Below are 18312 nucleotides of genomic sequence, written 5' to 3' on the forward strand. Positions count from 1 at the left end.
GGGACTGGGGCTGGAGACATGTATCGCCGAGAATGCTAGGAGGCCAAGAGATAGGTTTGCTCATCATCAACGGCAGGAATATAGTTCGATGTTAATCTTAATTCTATAGGCATAAATTCTTTAGGCATAATTCAGCAAGCAAAGTAACCTTAATGGCCAACAAACTTCGCGTGCGGCTGGGGTAATGAAGGGGAAGCCGGAATAGCTTGACGAAAAATTTAACGCGTAGCATTTTGCTCACAGAGTCGAGTCGTATTGAAATGAACCTAAAAAAACCCTTCGACGACAGAGAATAACGTCGGTAAAATGAGCGAAGCAAATCTTCACGGTGTTGGATTAAACGCTCCCCACCAAAGAAATAGGGGAAAGGTAGCCTGGAGCTCATGCTATTTAATACCAGAATCATGGGCCAGAAGGAAACTTGATACTCTAACAAATTATCACGAGTTTGATTCTCTTGGTAAGTTTTCATACTGTCTTGGAAGTTATTTAGAATTTTAAAACCACGTATATTTAAATAGACTCTGGTACTATTTCTGACAAGAGGGAAGATAGGAATATACAGGGTACGGAGGAATCCGCTGAATACAAGATAAAACTAAGGAGAGGACCGTAAAGGAGGGGAAGGGGGCAGATAGAAGGGGGATGTGGCGCATCAGTAGGAAAAAGAAAGAGAGGATAAATTAGGCACCGAGATTGTTGTAGAGGAGGTAGTTGACGGTCTCCTTGTCAAAACCAGTAACGGCATCCTTTATCGACACCTTCTGGAGATACTTGAGCATGTCGGCGGGGGAGCGCACCTTCTCGGACAAGAACTGGGCGATGACCCCGGCAACATGGGGGGTGGCCATCGAGGTGCCCGAGAGTACCTTGGACTTACCGTCATTGGAGGTCGACAACACGCCAACTCCCGGTGCAATAATGTCCACGCACTTGCCCCAGTCACTGAAGCTGGCCTTCTTGTCTTCTACATCAGATGCTGCGGTGCTGATCGCTTTGCTGGCGCGAGAGGGAGAGAGTTTGCAAGCGTCAATGTTGTAGTTACCGGCAGCAACCGCGAAATGGATTCTACATTTTGTTATTGGAAGATAGAATAGAAATAATGGTCGTATTAGCAAGGAGAATGAATGGGAGCCAGCTGGCTGTAGGTTTTGATTTCTTACCCAGCATCGGCAGCCTTGTTGACGGCCTCATCAAGCACATCAGAGGCACCGCCTCCAAGGGACATGTTGGCAACGGCCTTCTTGTTCTTGCCCTTCTTGGCGTCTTTCACCACCCAGTCGATTCCGGCAATGATATCGCTGACCGTGCCCGATCCACTGTTGTTGAGAACCTTCACGGCCACGAGTTTTACCTTCTTGGCCACTCCGTAGGTTTTGGATCCAATGGTTCCAGCCACGTGGGTACCGTGACCTTGTCCGTCCTCATCCCCATCCTCGGTAAAGGTCTTACCCACACGGGCGCGGCCTTCGAAATCGGGGTGCTTAACGAAAATTCCGGTATCTAGAATCAGAAGGGTATCGCACAGGTTAGGGATGGCGTGAACAAAATGGACGACTAGAGAAAAGGGAAGAGGAGCTTTCATATTACCAATCACATAAGCGGTCACACCTTTTCCGGCATTGGGGTTGTAGACATATTTGTCGAGGGTCGAGTTGGTGAGCTTCTTGCGGTGGGAGATGCGGGCAAGTCCCCAAGGTGCGTTCTTTTGGGTTTTTTCTTTTTGTTGTTGTTATCGGCTTCCGCGTCATCACCTTCCTCGCCAACAGCCCCCCAAGGGGCTCCATCGTCCTCATCCACGTTGATGGTCAAGATGGAGTCGCGCTCCACATAGGCCACCTAGATCCAAACCAAGGAGAAAATGGGTGAGCAACCTATCTCCCGGGATAGAGTTTGGAGCAAAATAGGGTGGGATTACCGCAGGATCGGCACGAATCTTCTTCAAAGTGTCAGCGTCGAATTTCCCAGAAAAGCCCTTGAAATCTTCAATGTCGTAGACATGCTTCAATCCAGCCTTGATTGCCTGATCCGAGATCGCCCCATTCTGATCGGCGTTGGGCTTGTAGACGACGATATAAGAGCCGTCCACCACCTTGGCCTCACCCTGGGGGACATTGAGCGGGGCCAGATTGTCCTCTTTGACGTCGACAGGGGCGGCCATGACGCTAGCAGCAATGGAAGCCGCCAAAAGGCAGTTAAGGATGCGCCTTATGAACATAGCGAATTTTTCAAACGGTTAAGGAGGGGTAGGGTGGGATTCGTTCTTTTTAATGAGGGAGAAAAGAAAGGAGGTTTTTTATTTTCAATGCCGAGATAAATTAAAAAACGCCTCTATTTATATTCTTGTTTTATCTCCTCCCATTTCCTTTTCTCCCAACTTAGCAAATCTCGCAATCAACCCATGGCTCCCTTTTTCACTTTTCTCTTCTCTAACTCTAAAAATAAGCTTGTTGAACCAACTTACGAGAGAATTTGAGCTGAAATATCCTCTGAAACCCAGTTTAAGCTCAGCAGTTCCAATGCCATTGCCAACCATCTCTCCTCCGGTTGTGCAGAGAGGCAATGTCTTTTGGTTTTTTGTACCCTCCCCTATCGGTCCATCCATTCAAACCTTTTGGAAATATCGTAATCAAAAGGTAATATGGATCCATACTCGTTGAACAAGTATGACCTCTTTCTCTCTCCTCCTTGCAAAATCGCGTGTACGGAAGATAGGATATCCTCGGGCCACTGAGAATAATGGGCACTAGTACCTTGAATAATTTTAGAAATGATCCGAGGTCACGGAACCCAAAGTTCCTAACAAACTGACGTCAATAATAGGAGGATTTTTGAGAATTTCCATCCACCGCTGGGCTGGGTTAGGATTTTCCCACTCTCTTGCATCTGCACGGAGGAAATGGCCTCGCCTCTTGGTCCCCTCCTGCTGGTTAGCACACTAGGGATGACGAGGTAGAAGATCCAATGCCCACTGCGCCTAAGCATTTTGATTACTTATTATCCGCCATTTTCATGTCCACTGTGACAGTACAAAAAAGTTAAAGTCTTATATAATGGATGAAGGCAAATTGAGATGGCTCTAATTGTGGTTTGCTTGGATAACTTAATCAGAACCATGGACGGCGGAAATTATGCCGGAGTCTCGATGAAAAAAAAAAAGGGGGGGGGGGACAGAGAGAGCGAGTACACGTTGAAAAGTTTGGGGGTAAGAGGATCCAGGAGCATACGAACATGCTGCATTGGATTATGCAAGTGACGATAACCGTGGAATCCCTGAACTATTTTTAGGCATCGGAAACTAATGTTCATTCTCTCCCTAAGTTTAAATTAAAGTATGTTTATTCTATCGCTCCATTAGTACAGTCGAAATCAATCCTAGAGCCAGGTCACAAGTCCACACGGCTATCAAGAAATAAGTACATGGTAAGGAAAGAAAAAAAAAAAAGAGGCTTCAAAAGAGCGTAATCAAAGTTTAGAAAAGAGAAAAAAATAAAAAGTATCAGCTTATGAAAGATTCGAATTGTTCCTCAAAAGTTTACGCGGCAAGAGCAGCAGCATTGCCAAGGGTATTATAGGCGAGCAGGTTGGCGGTGCCGTTTTCAAAGCCAGTGATCTTATCTTTGTTGGCAACGCTAGCGATATACTCTTTCATGGAGGCTGGGTCGCGGGGCTTAGAGGTAAGGAAGTGGGCAACAAGACCAGCGACGTGGGGAGAGGCCATGGAGGTACCCGAGATGGACTTGGTCTGTCCGTCATTCCAGGTCGAAAGGATGTCCACGCCGGGGGCAATGATGGTTACACACTTGCCGAAGTTGCTGAAGGAGGCCTTCTTGTCCCCAATGTCAGAGGCCGCGACGGTGATGGCCTTTTCAGCTCGGGCGGGCGAGGAGTTGCAAGCATCCTGGTTCTCATTTCCAGCAGCCACTACCATGTGCAAACCGGCGGTCACTGCGTTGTTCACGGCCTCATCCACGGCATCCGAAGCACCACCACCAAGGGACATGTTGGCAACCGACTTGTTCTTCCCGTTCTTCTTCTGATCATTGGCGGCCCAGTTGATTCCGGCAATGACATCACTGAACGAGCCAGAGCCTTGGCCATTCAGCACCTTCACCGCGACCAGATTGGCTTTCTTTGCAACACCGTAAGTCTTGGACCCGATGGTGCCGGCAACATGGGTTCCATGACCATTTCCATCCTTGTCACCATCATCAGCGAACGTAGCGCCCCACTTGGCACGGCCTTCGAAGTCAGGGTGATCCACAAGAATGCCAGTGTCGATGACATAGGCGGTGACTCCTTGGCCACCATTGGCATCGTAGAGGTATTTGTCTTGGGTGTTCGAGTCGAGCTTCTCGCGGTGCGAGAGACGGGCAAGACCCCAGGGTGCTCCGGTTTGAGTTTCGACGTTAATTTTCATGATCCCGTCGCGTTCAACAAAAGCCACCTAAAAGCATACCAACAAGGTTGAGTGGATACTTCGAGTCGTATTTCAACCCAAAAATAAATCCACAATAAAATTCTTACCGAGGGATCTGAACGAATTTTACTGAGAGCATCATCGTCGAACTTGCCGGCGAAGCCGCTGAACTTGTTAAAGTTGTATACGTGCTTCACGCCCTTCTTGATAGCTTGGTCGGTAATCTCGCCCTTCTTTTCGGTTCCGGGTTTGTAGACGACGATGTAGGCTCCATCGATTACGTTGACTCCCTTGGGGCTGTTAATGGGGGCCAATTTGCCATCGGGGGTCTCTGTGTTGTTCTTATTGTCGGCACCGTTCTGGTTCTTTTCAGGAATGGAGGCATCCTTCTGGTCCTTTTCGGGGACCGCGAGGGCGGTATTGTTCTTTTTTCCAGCAGGCCCGGCGACGGCTCCGGCAATCAAGGATGCCGCCAACGCGTAACTGACAATTCGCTTTATAAACATACCGGTTACTTGAGAGGAGGAGGGGAGTGGGGCTGATTGAGGAGAGAAGGAGAGGAGGAAGAGGAGAAAAAGTTGTCGAGTAAAGAATAGCCCTTGGATCCTTTCACCTGCCTTTATTTATAGGCCGTTCTCTGCATGCTATCTAAACTCTTGCAAACACACATCATGGAGAGCTAAGCGCGTCGTCGGATAGGCAAATTTACACAAAATATTCTGGGTCGAAGAAGACAATAGTACCTGTCTCGATCCAAAATAAAATAAAGGTTAGCGCTAGCGCCAATTTGGGTAAGGCAGGACAACCGGCTTGTACCTATATGGCGAACTAATAAATTCAGATAGAGTGGTGGTGACTTGCTATGTGTGAAAGGGCATGTGAGCAGGTAGTCCTTTGCCAACCTTTCCAACTCAATCCCAGGGTCGGCCGAAACAATGGTGCACTAATCACATTTTGGTTTGAAGGCGCGTCTAAAGGGCCAAAGCCAAGACCAACGTCCTACCCATTAAAATGGGTTAGACCGCTACTTGTCACATGAAGCTCGCCCTCGCGTCAAGCCGCAATTAACTTTAGTTCATCCCATGGTTTTGGTGCCGTTCCCTCCATCCACCCTTCTTTACCCCTCCATGCTGACAAACGATGGCCGCCCGGCTACGATGGCTTCGATGGACGAAAAGGAGGGTGCACCTGGCAGCTAGTGATCGAGCTTCTACCAAGACTTCCAATTCTGAGAATTAAGTTAATTTGTTTTGCACCGCTACCAGGAGAATAAGGTTTCCTTTGCTTATGTCGATCTTTACACAAGAAATATAGGAGTTGAACCTCCTGGGAGGACAGAAATGTTGCCTAACTGCTTGGTAGGTAAAGGCCATTTCGTCAGGCAGGCGATTACCTCAGATTTTGAGCCGGGTATAGTTCTTAGCAGAAGCGAAGAGATCAAAACTTGCCGCAGGGGCATGCCGGCGGAACCGAATATGGAGCGAGAAAGTGTTTCAGTCAACAAGTGGATCGCGGTTACCGTAGTTATCACGTAATCAGAGGTATTAAATCCTTAGGTAGATCGGAGCTAAGCATTAAAATAATTTCCCGTCACCGCTTTCCATTTCGGACCGCTCTACCGCCGCTTCCCTATCATTCCTGCCCCATTGCATCATTAGAGCTGGTGATTAGCGATCCAGCTCTGCCCGTTATCGCACCTTGAACCTCTTTCGTTATGCGATGGTGGCCTATCTTACTCATGGTCTAAGATTCATGACCGTGAGAAAATATGAGCCGGGCGCATTGTTCATTGAATTTTGCCGATCATTTATGCGACTATTTGTTTATTCATTTTGACTATGCGCAGGTCACGGTTGAGGCTCACTACACTCTCTTCTCAATCACAACAATTGCACTTGGAAGTCCCCGGCCTGCTTCCCTTAGAGATACGACCACATCGTAAAATGCAAATTTGCTGCTGCCCAATATAGAGCCAAGAAAACGGTACAAGCACACTAAGCTGGCTTGAAAGGATCATTCTCTTGTCAATTGACAAAAGTTTATTCAGAGGCCACTAAACAGAGGCCTTCAACTTGTATACAATTCCACAAGTAAAATAGTTATCTGGTAAGTTACCGGCACTCACTCTCCGTCCACTTCAACCTTCGATCGTATGCTACGCTAATATACATCTCAAACTCTACTTGATCTACGTATGTGTAAAAAATATGTGGGCGGAGAATTGGATTCCTTGAGCTGTATAGATCAATTTTTTAAGGGGTTAAGCTTATTCACTGTTAAGCCACTTCAATAAAAAATGCGCAAACCTTAGGTGCCTCTGCTTTTGTAGCTGTGTAGGTGTGTTAATAAACTGCCTCAGCCGCATAAAAAAAACAAAGGTAAAAAAGCAACATATATTAAGAGTATTAAAATGAAAATATTGTTATTTACGTGTGCAATGATATTGGCAAACGATAGCTCTCGGGAACAAAGGACGTTTGAGCCTCTCCATGTGTGTTGGGATGGAGTCTCGAAATGTGGCTTATGAATCGGTTCTCCAGAATTTCTGATTTCCTTCGCGTTCTTCTCATCTCGTTGATCACAAAAGAAAAGAACGTAATTATATTGGGTAAGAGAGAGCTGCTACTATCGGTGTCTAGATTCTTACCTACAAGTCCATCTTATGATTTATTTTTCTTTTTGCATAAATACATTTTTTGATAGATATACCATAACACAATATGACAGACGATCAATTATCCCTTCTCGTGAATACTTTGGGTGCCGTGATTATGGTGCTCATAATGGCATATCACTACGTCGTTGTGCGCGCAAAAAACTGAACCAAAACGGCCCATCGTAATTAGAGGCTGATGGATCTCTTAATTTGCTCTTTTATTTCTAGATTATTATTGATCGAATTGCACGATCGGATGTACAATTTTCGCCATTTTGACTCCTCGTTTCTCTTTTCTTCGTCTTTAAACATGCATACAAGTGCTATTTCGCTCTCTCTTTTTTGGAAGTAATTCCATAAAAAGCTTCTTCTAAATTGAAATAGATACATTGTGTCATATCTTTATAAAAGTTAAAGAGGAGGCAGTACAACAAAATATAACGTCAAATACTCTATGAAATATACATTAAATAGACCGCATCCCCCCCCTCTCTCCTTAAGCCTCTTCCTCTTCACAGTCCTTATTGCCCACTCCCTTCCCCCTCGTCCTCCTCCTCTCTGCCTTCTAAAGCTTCTAAAATCACTAATCTCAGTGCATCGAGTTGATCTTTATCCACAATGCATTCTCTTGCCCGCCCATTACCCAATATAATCACTCGATCGTGGTGTCGAAGAAGATGCGTATTATGGCTAACAGATATACATGTAATTCCGAAATGTTTTAAGCGGTTGTAGAGATATGATTCAATTCGTGGGTCCATGGCAGAAGTGGCTTCATCCAACACTACCAAAACCAAGAAAAGCGGATGGTTGTTAAAAAAGAGACGACAGGCACAAGGAGGCAAGTGGGAAAGGAAAAGGAAGTCACCAGCAAAAATTGGTTTCCAGAAAAATATTCGCGCGAACGAGAGTCGCTGTTGCTCCCCCGGGGAGAGCATCTTGCTCCATTCCTGGCCATAGGCTGTGTCGTAGCTTTCAACCATTTCGGAGAGGTGGGAAAGATTGACAAGATTGAGTAGGCGGTCTACTTCCTCATCTGGCACTAGAAGAGTTCGATAGAGTGAAACATGGGTCAATTGCATTCCTTCCTAAAAGTCTTATCGCCAATTACCTGCATCGGCCGCAAGGATACTCGGATAAGTGATTTGATCGCGGAGCGATCCAAAAACAAGGTATGAAGTTTGTGGAAGGAATAAAATCGGCTCTCTCGTACCCTCGCGTCGAGGCAGTGCTACCCGCCCTCGAGACGAAGGCCAAATTCCGCTCATTACTCGCAAAAGTGAGGTTTTCCCGCAACCTAAGAAAATATTAGAGTCAAGCGCACTTGTTGGCCAATTATAAATAATACATGCCATTATTTCCTACTATCATCACGTTCTCTCCTTTCTTTATATTCAAGTTCAAATTTGAAAATAAGGGCTTGCCATTGGGTGCAGTTATCGACACCCCGTCGAAGCGGATCTCGACGTCGTTAGCACTATTGAACATGTATATCTCGTTGAGCCAGAGTAAAATGGACAGGATGCATTAAATCGATGGAAACACAGGCGAAAAAAATACATTACCGCCCGGCATCATCACGGTATGGAAAATCAATATTTAAATTATCCAATTCGCTGTGAATTTCAGACAAAGCTTCCAGCAACTGCCCAAGACGGGCGGTATATCCCGCCAGCTCAGAAATACGTGCAGATTGGCGGAGAATTTCAGTAAATCGGTGTATAAGATACATGGATATAAAGGAGTTCTAGTTGAAATAGAAAAAAATTCAGAAAGTGAGGGCGAAAAAATAATTGATTACCCAGCTCACCAGACTAATAATAGAGCTCAATTCCCCTTTGTCTATTCCAGAGTATGCTCCAGAAAAAATGGCAATAGATATGATCAGATAGCTTAAGATGGATCCAAAGTAAGAGAAAGTCTCATTCGCCACTATAGGGAATCAAAGGTTATAGCCGAAAAATCACCCGAGAAATCTTTAGTCAAGCCATCGTTTACGTTTTAGAGCCAGTTCCCTATCCAAGATCTTTTGTTGGGTTCCAAGCAATCCCATTAAATTTTGTTCTGCTCGGATTTTCTCTTCTCTTTCCCCACGACTAAACGATATCGATTCGGCAAATACTCGTAGGCGTACATGCATGTATCGGAATCCACCCTCCTGCAACTCTTTTGCAAATACACAAGGTACTACCGGGGCTATCAGGAGTTTGCTCACGATCGACCCAATAATGAAATACAGATAGATGAATAGTGGGCCGAAAATGCCACCCACTGCCCAGCACTTATATGTGTAATAGATTATAAGTAGGGGAGTAACACTGAGCTCTTCGCTAATCTTGCCAATGCATTCGGCAAATTTGTCAATATCCTGGGTGATCCGCTGGTCACTAAAAAAGTCGGAGGTATCAGTGAAATTGGTAAAATGAGTGGTGAATGTCAGCCTTTATATATTCTTACGGGTTGTCTACTCTGCTCTCGTGGAGTAGTGCCAATTTGTAGAGAGTACCAGGTTGAATGTACAGATTTTGGAAGTAGACTGTAAGGATCCGGCGGATTTTAAGAGAAAAGAGCCCACACATATAGCTTACGACCGCTTTTGCCTAATGACAAGCATTTGGAAGCATTCAGGACATAAGATTGGGCGACCCTCGCATACAAAGAGACACTTACCGATCCAGCAAGCCCTACCAACACGAGGGACTCTAACACCAGAAGCTTGAAGTCGCCCGAATTTTCGCTCAGCAAAATTTTATAGAATTTACTTGGCAACAAGCCAACAAAGTAGTAGATGAATTCAGTGAGGGTACAGAGGCTTAAGAAAACGAGATAAAACCAAAAAAGTCCACGGCGCGCTGAAAGCGGGAGAAAAAGGATGCGTAATAGGCGAGTAAAACGCGAAAAGAAGAGGGAATCAAAACCGTGTTGGCGAGTGAGCGAACTTTGTGTGGGGGTTAGAGAGGTGGTTGTGCTCGTCGCTTGTAAGTTTTGAAAAGAGGCTGTTGCGGCTACAGAGCTAAGAAGAAGTTAGCAGGGTTATAAATTGCGGAGGTAGAGTCAGAAGTCGCTTTTGGCTTGAACCCTTGTGAAAATAAGCGCCCATTTCTATAAGATAGTATACCTCTCATGATCATCATCCTTGATACTTTCAACCTCGTACTGGTAGGCCGACTCTTCCGATGGTAGGAGCAAGTCATAGGAATAGGATTTCATTTTTCCAGCTATCGATCGCATCGCATTGTATTATGAATTAGGGTGGAAAGAGGATCAAGAGTGACAAAGTAGTCACATTGAGATGTGTCAATTTCTGAAATCTATTGATTTTATTTTCAATTCTGATACATGTGCTATTTGGATACAAAAGAAGAACGCTCAAAAATCGACGAGCAAGAAGCATCAATAGTATAAAAGTAAGAAATAGGCCTTGCAGTCAATGTGCCTCGAGTGCTGCGGGCGGGGCCTTGCGTGCGCGGAACATGCGAGTAAAAGGGTTACGGAAGGTAGTAGGTCCCAGAGGCGGGGAGATATCGCTAGAGGTGCGAGAATTTCCTGCGCCATTAGCAGGCGTAGATTTGAAACCTTTGGTTATACGCTTATAGTTGTCGATATATCTAGAGTGAAAAAATAGGATAAAGTCAGTTCAATAGATTATAGATCAATCAGCTATGCAGGCCACACATACTCTATCTGTTTCTTGTTGAAGGCACCGCGGCGATATCGCCGCACATACTCTATGGCATCGAGTGGCTTCATCCCAAGTTCAATCAATGCCACGGCGACCATCACACACGCACGGCCAAGGCCGGCAACGCAATGGACAGCGATGGTCACTTGATTACCCTCACGATACCTCTGTTCTACCAAAGCGAGCCACTTCTTTGTGATATGGACAGGAGGAGCTGCGCCATCGCGGAATGGCAGGTCATGGACTTGAATTCCGTTGGCTTCAAGTGGAGCAGTTGAATAGGTTGGTTCACAGACCCGCACGACATCAGTTACATTGTACCGATGGAACTCCTTAAGGTAGAGCGATATCGTAGAATCAGTTGGACAATCAAAGATGAGAAATCGGAGAGGTGAGTCTTGAACTTCAACGACAGAGATCATCCGACTAACGGATGAGGCAGCCGGGCGTTGAGCATAGGCGGGCATTGTGTTTTAGAGAAAAATGTATATAAATAAAATATAGATTATAGAATAATAGGGAGGAGTAGAGCAGGAAAAAGCAAATATATATATAGAAAAAAAGGTAGAGTAGGGATGGAAGGAATAAAGGCCAGTCTAAGAGGATTACAGATGTTGATAGTAACTGTAGATGTTAGAGAAGAAACTAAGAAAAATTAGCCTCCGTCGTCCTTCTCTCCAGAAAGATTTCCAGCACAGAACGCAATGGAGAGGGAAGCCCAAAGTGCGAATACGGCTGGTGGAAAGAGATCAGTTGAAAAAACTCTCATAGAAGTGTATAAGTGAGAAGAGTAAGAGAAAAAAGAAAACAAAAATTTTTCAAAATATATCCACGCCGATATCTCCACCAGATCAACCAACGGGCATTGGTCCGCCCAGAAAATTTTTTCAAATCGATTTTGTAGATTGGTACAATCTATTGTAAATTAGGCCTTGCAAAAGTCAAAAATGATATCAGAAACAAAAGTAATAGAGAAAAAAGTCCAAATGAAATAACAACATAGATGTCTTTTTTTTTTCTCACGAGCAATCCATAGCAAATTGAGGAGGAAAAAAAATATAAGAAATTCACATCAAAAGAATCAAACTACTATGCAATATACATAAATTAAAAAGATGGCGTGAATATCTTCTAAAAGTAATTCAAGGGCGTATTGATGCTCGGAAAGAACTCGTGGACTTTTTAGCCCGCCTTCACCTTCTTGCTCTCGTCCCCTTCTGCTGTCTGCGCATTCTCTATCTCTTGGAGCTTACGCTTCAGATTCGTGTTTTGCCGCTCAACTTGGCTCACCTTTACCGATAATCGCATATTCTGCTGTCGCATCTCTTCTTGACTTTTCTTGAATTTTTTCTACAAAGAGAGTGGGTAAATCTTGGGTGAATAGTATATTCGTATGAACAAACTTACATTGAGTAAGGTCAACTTCTTAATGTTCATAAATGCCCATTCAGCCTTTGCTTTCTGATCCTCCATTCTTGCATTCACACGGTCTATTACTTGCCCACCCAACATGGTCTGAGTTGCGATCGAAACAACATTGCCTGTTGTTTGTGATTTTTCAGAGGTTGAAGAGAGAGGAGTAGGGGAAATAGTTGACTCCCCTAAATGTTGTGGAGTTGAAATAATTGGGGCTGGTAGTCTTGACTCTTCGGTCTGAGTCTCGGTGGTGCGGACATCTCGGACAGAGTTGCGTGCCTGTCGCGGATCAAGTGAACGCACTTGTAGTTTTTGGATGGCGGTCTGAAGACGGTCCTTCTCAGCACGCATTTGCGTCTAGAATAATTAATCAACGGGGACATTAAGTGAAATGATGCATGTTAAGCAAAATAAAATTTCAATTACCAGCTCATTTGCTGTATTTCCTTTCTCGGTCTCGGCTTGACGCAATTTCTCGCGCATCTTTCCAAGTGTGTCTTTCCACAGGGTGCAATGCTGTGAAAGTTGGGCGACCTAAAGGATAATCTCGTAAATAAGCAAGGGCTATTAAAGTAAAAGCTAAGCATGATGGGAAATACTTTTTGATTTTCTGCCTGCAAATCTGCTTGAAGTTTTGAAATGGTTTCCGACTTTTCGCCAGCCTCTTTGCTCGAATCCTCAAGCTTCTTTGTGATGCTCGCCATTTCCTCCTGAGCTTTTTTGACTTCTTCCGCCTTCTTTCGTACTTCCTCTGCGAGTTTATCTTTCTCCAGTTTAATACGAATATTCTGGGTCATAAGCTCCTTCGATCGTTGCTCCTGGGTCTCAATGTTTGCGCGCAACTATCAAAACAAAATTTGTTTGCTTTACCCTGCAGGAAAAATTGGAAAAGAGATACTAACGGTTTGTAAAATTTCTTCTTTCGATCTTAATAATTCTTCTATATCTTTCTTGGACGAGATCTGATTCTCGAGTTCCGCAACTATGGCAAGAATGCTATCCACTTCAGCTCGGAGGACCCCAAGCTGATGCTCGTGCTCCAACCGCACCGCCATCAGTTCTTCTGCTTGCTCAAAATCTATCGATGACCTAAGATTTGAACCAATAAAGTCAGCAATGTTCTGTTTATTAGAACAGTTGATAATCGCACCTATCCACATCTACATCCATGCCACTTTGCCCTGGGATGGTCTCTAACCTGGCTAAACTCTCCTCTAAGCTTTCTTTTTCCTTAGTGAGCTCTCTCACAGATACACGCAGTTCTGAAATTAGCTGTTCCAACTCAATAGTCCTTCCTTGCATTTCTTCACGCTCTTGTTCCGCCATCTCGAACTTAGCCCGCTGATGGGCAACGGTATCATGCAATGAGCGAATTTCCTCTTTAAGTCTTTCCACCTCGAGGGTTGCTTCTGCAAGGCGATGCTGACTTGATTTGGATTCCGCAAGCTCGCGTCTATATGTTTCTTCCTGTTGCAGTAATTGGCGGCGCAATTGATTTTTCTCTTCACCTATGGCGTCTTTCTCTTCTACGAGTCGTTGCACTGTTCGTTGCTCATAAGCAAGAGCCTCGCGGAGATTAGCAGAATCTCGCTGGGCCGCCTGCTGCTGTTGTAAAATTTCTTCTTGATGATTCTTTTGATCCTGAAGCTCTTGATCGCGCTGGCGTATTTGTTCAAGCAGGGTATTGATTGCATCCTCCTTCTGCTGGCGAATTTGTTTCTCGGTGGTATACGCATTTTCTAATTTATCGTATTGTACTAGAGAGCGATATGATCACAAATCATTGAGAGTTCGCATTCCAAGACTTCGAAATGTATATATTTACCATTTAATGAACGAAGCAGTTCCTGTAACCGCGTAACCTCCTTTGTGATTTCCTGCACCTGATTTTCAGCTGCACACTGGACACCTGAATCTGAGAAGCCATGATTCTCAAAAAGACGCCTCAGCTCATCATTCTTCTGAGTAGCAGTATCGCGCCTGGAAATAAAAATAGTTCGCATCAATACTCAGAGAAGCAGGATATTAGGCATAAAACTTACTGTTCAACTAAACTTTCTAGTTGCAGTTGCATTTTCGCAATAATTCCTTCGAATTCCTGCTCCTGTGAGTTGAGCACCTCCTCGAGTCGTTGGATTTCCGATACCTGTTTTCGCATTTCCTCTTCTTGCACGACCATTTTTCTTATCAGACTGATATTATTCTGTTGTAACTCGCGGATCCCGCGGAAGGTGATATATTCCTCCGGGGTTTCCTCAGGCTTGCCTAAATCTTCCAGTGTATTCGAATGGGGATATCGGAGACGCTTTACTTCGAGTAAGAGTGACTGGACTTGTTTGTGGAGATCAGAATTCACTATAATTCAAAAAGTATAAAAATTATTTTAGAGAAAAATAATGTAAAGATTTTCCCAAAACTTACACTTCTTCAGGATGCTATGCTCATTTTTGTTCAGCTCAGCAACTGAGTTGCTTTCCTGTGCTTGGCGCTTAAAGGATTCCATTTCTTCCTTTATCTGCGATAACTGAAGGGAGAGCTTTTCGTTTTCTTCTTTTAGCAAGGCATTCACTCGATATTGCTCGTTAAGGATAATCCCCTGAAAAAATATTGTTGGAAACCAGTGTTTAGTATTCTCACTAACCGTTTTCAAACCAATAAACAAATACATTATTCCGAATTTCTTCCAAGACATGCTCGAATGATTGACGGTAGAAAGCAGACTGTTGCTCCTTTGCTGCGATCTCACTTTTAAGTGAATTATTTTCGTTAATCTATTCGAAAAATTTAGTAAATTATCAGAGAAAAACGAAAGACGAGCTAAAATTAAACTAACTATATCCATGAACGATCCCCCGCTGGTAATTATACGATCTGCTACAGCAGCTGTACCAGATAAAATTTCCAACTAAAATCATCAAAATATTACTATTAGCTATTATGCTGGAATAAAACAGAAAGCCTATATGTCAAGACTCATGCCTGAGACGACGGCTGGTTCAATTGGTTATCGTCAAGTTTCACTGAAATATTCTCATTCTTTGTCTGCAATAATTTCTCAGCTTCATGCAGCTGCGCCCGTAGATTACCTATCTCCGCATCATATTCCTCCTTTTCTCGTCGTAGTTGTTCGATTTGAACTTCCCACCGAGAGTCGTTCTCCGCTAATATCTGCTCCAAACGATTTCTAACTTCCTCCAATTCGAGTATTCGTGCACGAGATTCCAATGCTTCCTTCTGTAAAAGTTCAGCCTCGCGCTGTCGCATTTCAATATCGCTCACAAAACCCGCCTCGATATTTTTGCAACGGAATTCGAGCTCGCGTATACGACGAGTAGATTCTTGAAGTTCACGGTTTTTATCCTGGAAGCTCGTTGACCAATAAGAAACAGATTGCTCCGCAGCAGCAGCCTCAGAGCGGGCGCGCTGTAAGTCGTTCTCCAATTTCCGTGTATCACGAACAGACTTTTCACGGTACTGGCGGAAATTCTCCTCAATGGCGTCGCGGTCTTTGACAATGGAATCAATTTCTTGTCGCAGGCGATCTTGTTCTCGCTGCGCTGTTGCCAGTTGCGACTGTAATTCAAAAATGCGTAAATATCAATTATTATTATATGATTTTCTCCAATTTATTAGTTGCCTTAAAAATTTCCCCATGGTTCTGAGACTCCTGAACTTGGAGTTCGAGTTGCCCAATCTTGACTTTGGAATCAAACAGATCTTGCTTTGTAGTCTTCAGAACGGCTATTGGGAAATAAAAATAGATGCTAAGTATTATATCCGATAAAAAAAATTACTTTTAGAGCTCAGTTGATTCTTACATAGAGTTTGCTCTTGTACATGTTGTCTCTCTTCATATAAAGCAATGGCTTGATTGCGCTTAATCTTCGAGTCTTGTAGTTCTAACTGGAGACGCTCCACTTCTCGTTTGTACTTTAAGAGCTCTTGATCTAGTTGAAAAGCTAATCGCATTAGTAGGAGAGATCATATCAAAAGTGTAGCTAATATACCGTGGAGAGTTTTGTCTAAAGTAAGCTTGGCCTTCAGCTCTTCGATCTGTCGTGCTAGAATGACTCCATGATCGTTGGGCTCCGGCATGATTGTTTCGCTTATATTATTAGCGAACAATCTCGGTAAGATTATAGAAAACTTTCAACGCGCGAGTCCCATAAGACCTCAAAAATACATAAGCCACCAAATTAAATATATTATTTTCTCATAATTCGTTAATACATTAACACGGACATAATGTATTGAAATAAATTAAAATAATATAAAACAAAGTAAGTGGATAATATGAGAAAGAATAAGAATACATTATATAGATAGTTATTTAGTGTATATTTTATAGTTATGATATACTATTTTCAGATAAATTCATGGTGCAATTACAATACTAGATTGTTGCAAAATCTCCATATTTGTACAGTTGGCATCAAGAGTGGGCAAATGAAGACAATAGACCTACTCTAAATGAACAATTGTATATTTACTTGAAGTATTTGCATCAATACTAAATACAATTTGACACTGCGAGCGAGATAAATAGAAGCAATATGACAGTGGAAAGAAATTGCGGAGGAATATGCGAGATCCCCTACTGCAATGGCTATATGGTAACCAATCTTTTAGAATCATATCTTGTTAACATGCACACTGGTACTTTTTTTTAGCATTTATTTACTTTAGATTTGTGTAATTATGTTAGTTTGACAGCAGGAACTATATGTCAGTTTCCAAATTACATTCATAAATTGAAATCTATAAAATCAAATTCGATATCCTCAAAAGATATCTGAAAAAATACATAATAATTTTGTTTGAAGTCTAATCCAAATAATTAGGAGAGAATCATCATGCGCTTCCTAGTCTATGACCCTGGCCAGGAAATGATGAGGGTGGGGATGTCGATTGGGTAGTATTTGAAGGGGGGGAAGTATAAAAACTGGAAGTTAATGTTCTATGTACCCAAATTTTTTAAAACTTTCAATTTAATGGAATCACCGCTTTTTTTTTGAATGTCTACTTACGGGTCAACATCCGATTGTGAAATAGGAAGCCAGCCTCTTCCTTCGCGTGCCTCATGGATACTTACAAATCCAGACCAGTCAACTATCCACGAAAGAGGGCGATATGACTCTAAACGCTCATAAAATGTGTCGCTAGGTAGTATACGATCAAAGTAGCCGTAGGCAAAGAGATAACCTGTCGCAATGCCGCATAAATGTCCCAAGAATGCTGCTCCCGGGAAGAGGAGCTGTATTATCAACAACAAAAATATTGGATAAATATGGGCAGGAATCTGAACTAGGCCAAAGAAACTGTAACATAACATTAGGAAAAGGGTAAATTTCAGGCTATATATATCACAAAGATCACCTGATTTCTTGTCCAGAAATTTGTCGAACTTGCCAAACAATTAATGCGAACACATTTCCACTCAATCCTCCAATAATCGCACCACTTCCAAACAGCCCAGTCACATTCAGTGCAATTAAAATTAGGCAGTAAAAGATCGCAGAAACTAATGTGTAGGGAAACATAAAGGTGGTAAGGCATTTGAGAGTACCCTGGGCTCTTTCTTGAGAGAAACTGAGTGGGACAAATGCGATAAGATTGAAAAGTATATGGGGAAATGAGAGGTGTATGAATGGGTAAGTAATAATCCTGTAAACTATAGTAACAATGAGCATGTTTTTACGTAATTTGAAAAATTAGATGGTTACCTTGGTGTCTGTATATTATAGCTTCCATCCATAAACCCAAACTTGCCGATAAGTCGTGTACAAACCATCCAACAGCATAAAACACCAGACAGGTTCCAAGCACGAAGGAAGTAAACAGAGGGATTGATTTGGCATACTGTTTAGCACTTGTAAGCAATGGTTCGATTTGATCGCGAAAAGACGTGCGGAAAGGTTGCGGAGCTTGGGACATGATTCGCTTGAATTATTATGTGAAAATCGAAAAGATACACCGGGAAAGGGATAATGAAAGATATTTAAAATATTCTAGTGGCACAGCAGATTTGGCCGTAAGATATCGATACAATGGGCGTTGATCCTATAAAATTTAAACCATCCCTGTTAACTAACAAATATTCTCATATTTTATCTAAATTTAATGAAAAAGTGTATATTC

General features: G+C 43.1%; 6 protein-coding genes across 6 annotated transcripts; all 6 read right to left on the minus strand.

The window, feature by feature from the left end:
• Window positions 1–683: 683 nt before the first annotated feature.
• VTP21DRAFT_10370 (uncharacterized protein) lies at window positions 684–2218 on the minus strand (the record flags this gene model as incomplete). The annotated part of the gene is made up of 5 exons (XM_069389699.1): window positions 684–1068; window positions 1164–1503; window positions 1591–1705; window positions 1768–1839; window positions 1919–2218. 5 exons carry the CDS (start codon window positions 2216–2218, stop codon window positions 684–686), a joined length of 1212 nt encoding a protein of 403 aa, XP_069252993.1.
• A 1317-nt stretch (window positions 2219–3535) lies between these two features.
• Window positions 3536–4926, minus strand: VTP21DRAFT_10371 (uncharacterized protein; the record flags this gene model as incomplete). The annotated part of the gene is made up of 2 exons (XM_069389700.1): window positions 3536–4447; window positions 4528–4926. The coding sequence occupies 2 exons, from the start codon at window positions 4924–4926 to the stop codon at window positions 3536–3538; spliced, it is 1311 nt and encodes a 436-aa protein (XP_069252994.1).
• A 2671-nt stretch (window positions 4927–7597) lies between these two features.
• Window positions 7598–10307, minus strand: VTP21DRAFT_10372 (uncharacterized protein; the record flags this gene model as incomplete). The annotated part of the gene is made up of 10 exons (XM_069389701.1): window positions 7598–7860; window positions 7945–8118; window positions 8188–8373; window positions 8429–8553; window positions 8642–8823; window positions 8887–9008; window positions 9075–9463; window positions 9534–9676; window positions 9747–10089; window positions 10195–10307. The coding sequence occupies 10 exons, from the start codon at window positions 10305–10307 to the stop codon at window positions 7598–7600; spliced, it is 2040 nt and encodes a 679-aa protein (XP_069252995.1).
• Window positions 10308–10503: 196 nt separating this feature from the next.
• Window positions 10504–11225, minus strand: VTP21DRAFT_10373 (uncharacterized protein; the record flags this gene model as incomplete). The annotated part of the gene is made up of 2 exons (XM_069389702.1): window positions 10504–10684; window positions 10756–11225. 2 exons carry the CDS (start codon window positions 11223–11225, stop codon window positions 10504–10506), a joined length of 651 nt encoding a protein of 216 aa, XP_069252996.1.
• A 715-nt stretch (window positions 11226–11940) lies between these two features.
• VTP21DRAFT_10374 (uncharacterized protein) lies at window positions 11941–16269 on the minus strand (the record flags this gene model as incomplete). The annotated part of the gene is made up of 15 exons (XM_069389703.1): window positions 11941–12108; window positions 12166–12531; window positions 12601–12708; window positions 12774–13016; window positions 13077–13263; window positions 13325–13931; window positions 14000–14154; window positions 14217–14529; window positions 14596–14770; window positions 14841–14945; window positions 15008–15079; window positions 15154–15747; window positions 15812–15915; window positions 15993–16121; window positions 16182–16269. 15 exons carry the CDS (start codon window positions 16267–16269, stop codon window positions 11941–11943), a joined length of 3414 nt encoding a protein of 1137 aa, XP_069252997.1.
• Window positions 16270–17025: 756 nt separating this feature from the next.
• VTP21DRAFT_10375 (uncharacterized protein) lies at window positions 17026–18108 on the minus strand (the record flags this gene model as incomplete). The annotated part of the gene is made up of 4 exons (XM_069389704.1): window positions 17026–17131; window positions 17202–17492; window positions 17551–17845; window positions 17898–18108. 4 exons carry the CDS (start codon window positions 18106–18108, stop codon window positions 17026–17028), a joined length of 903 nt encoding a protein of 300 aa, XP_069252998.1.
• Window positions 18109–18312: the final 204 nt, after the last annotated feature.

The sequence above is a fragment of the Calcarisporiella thermophila genome, assembly GCF_041956535.1.
Source record: "Calcarisporiella thermophila strain CBS 279.70 unplaced genomic scaffold VTP21scaffold_7, whole genome shotgun sequence".
Lineage (NCBI taxonomy): Eukaryota > Fungi > Calcarisporiellomycota > Calcarisporiellomycetes > Calcarisporiellales > Calcarisporiellaceae > Calcarisporiella > Calcarisporiella thermophila.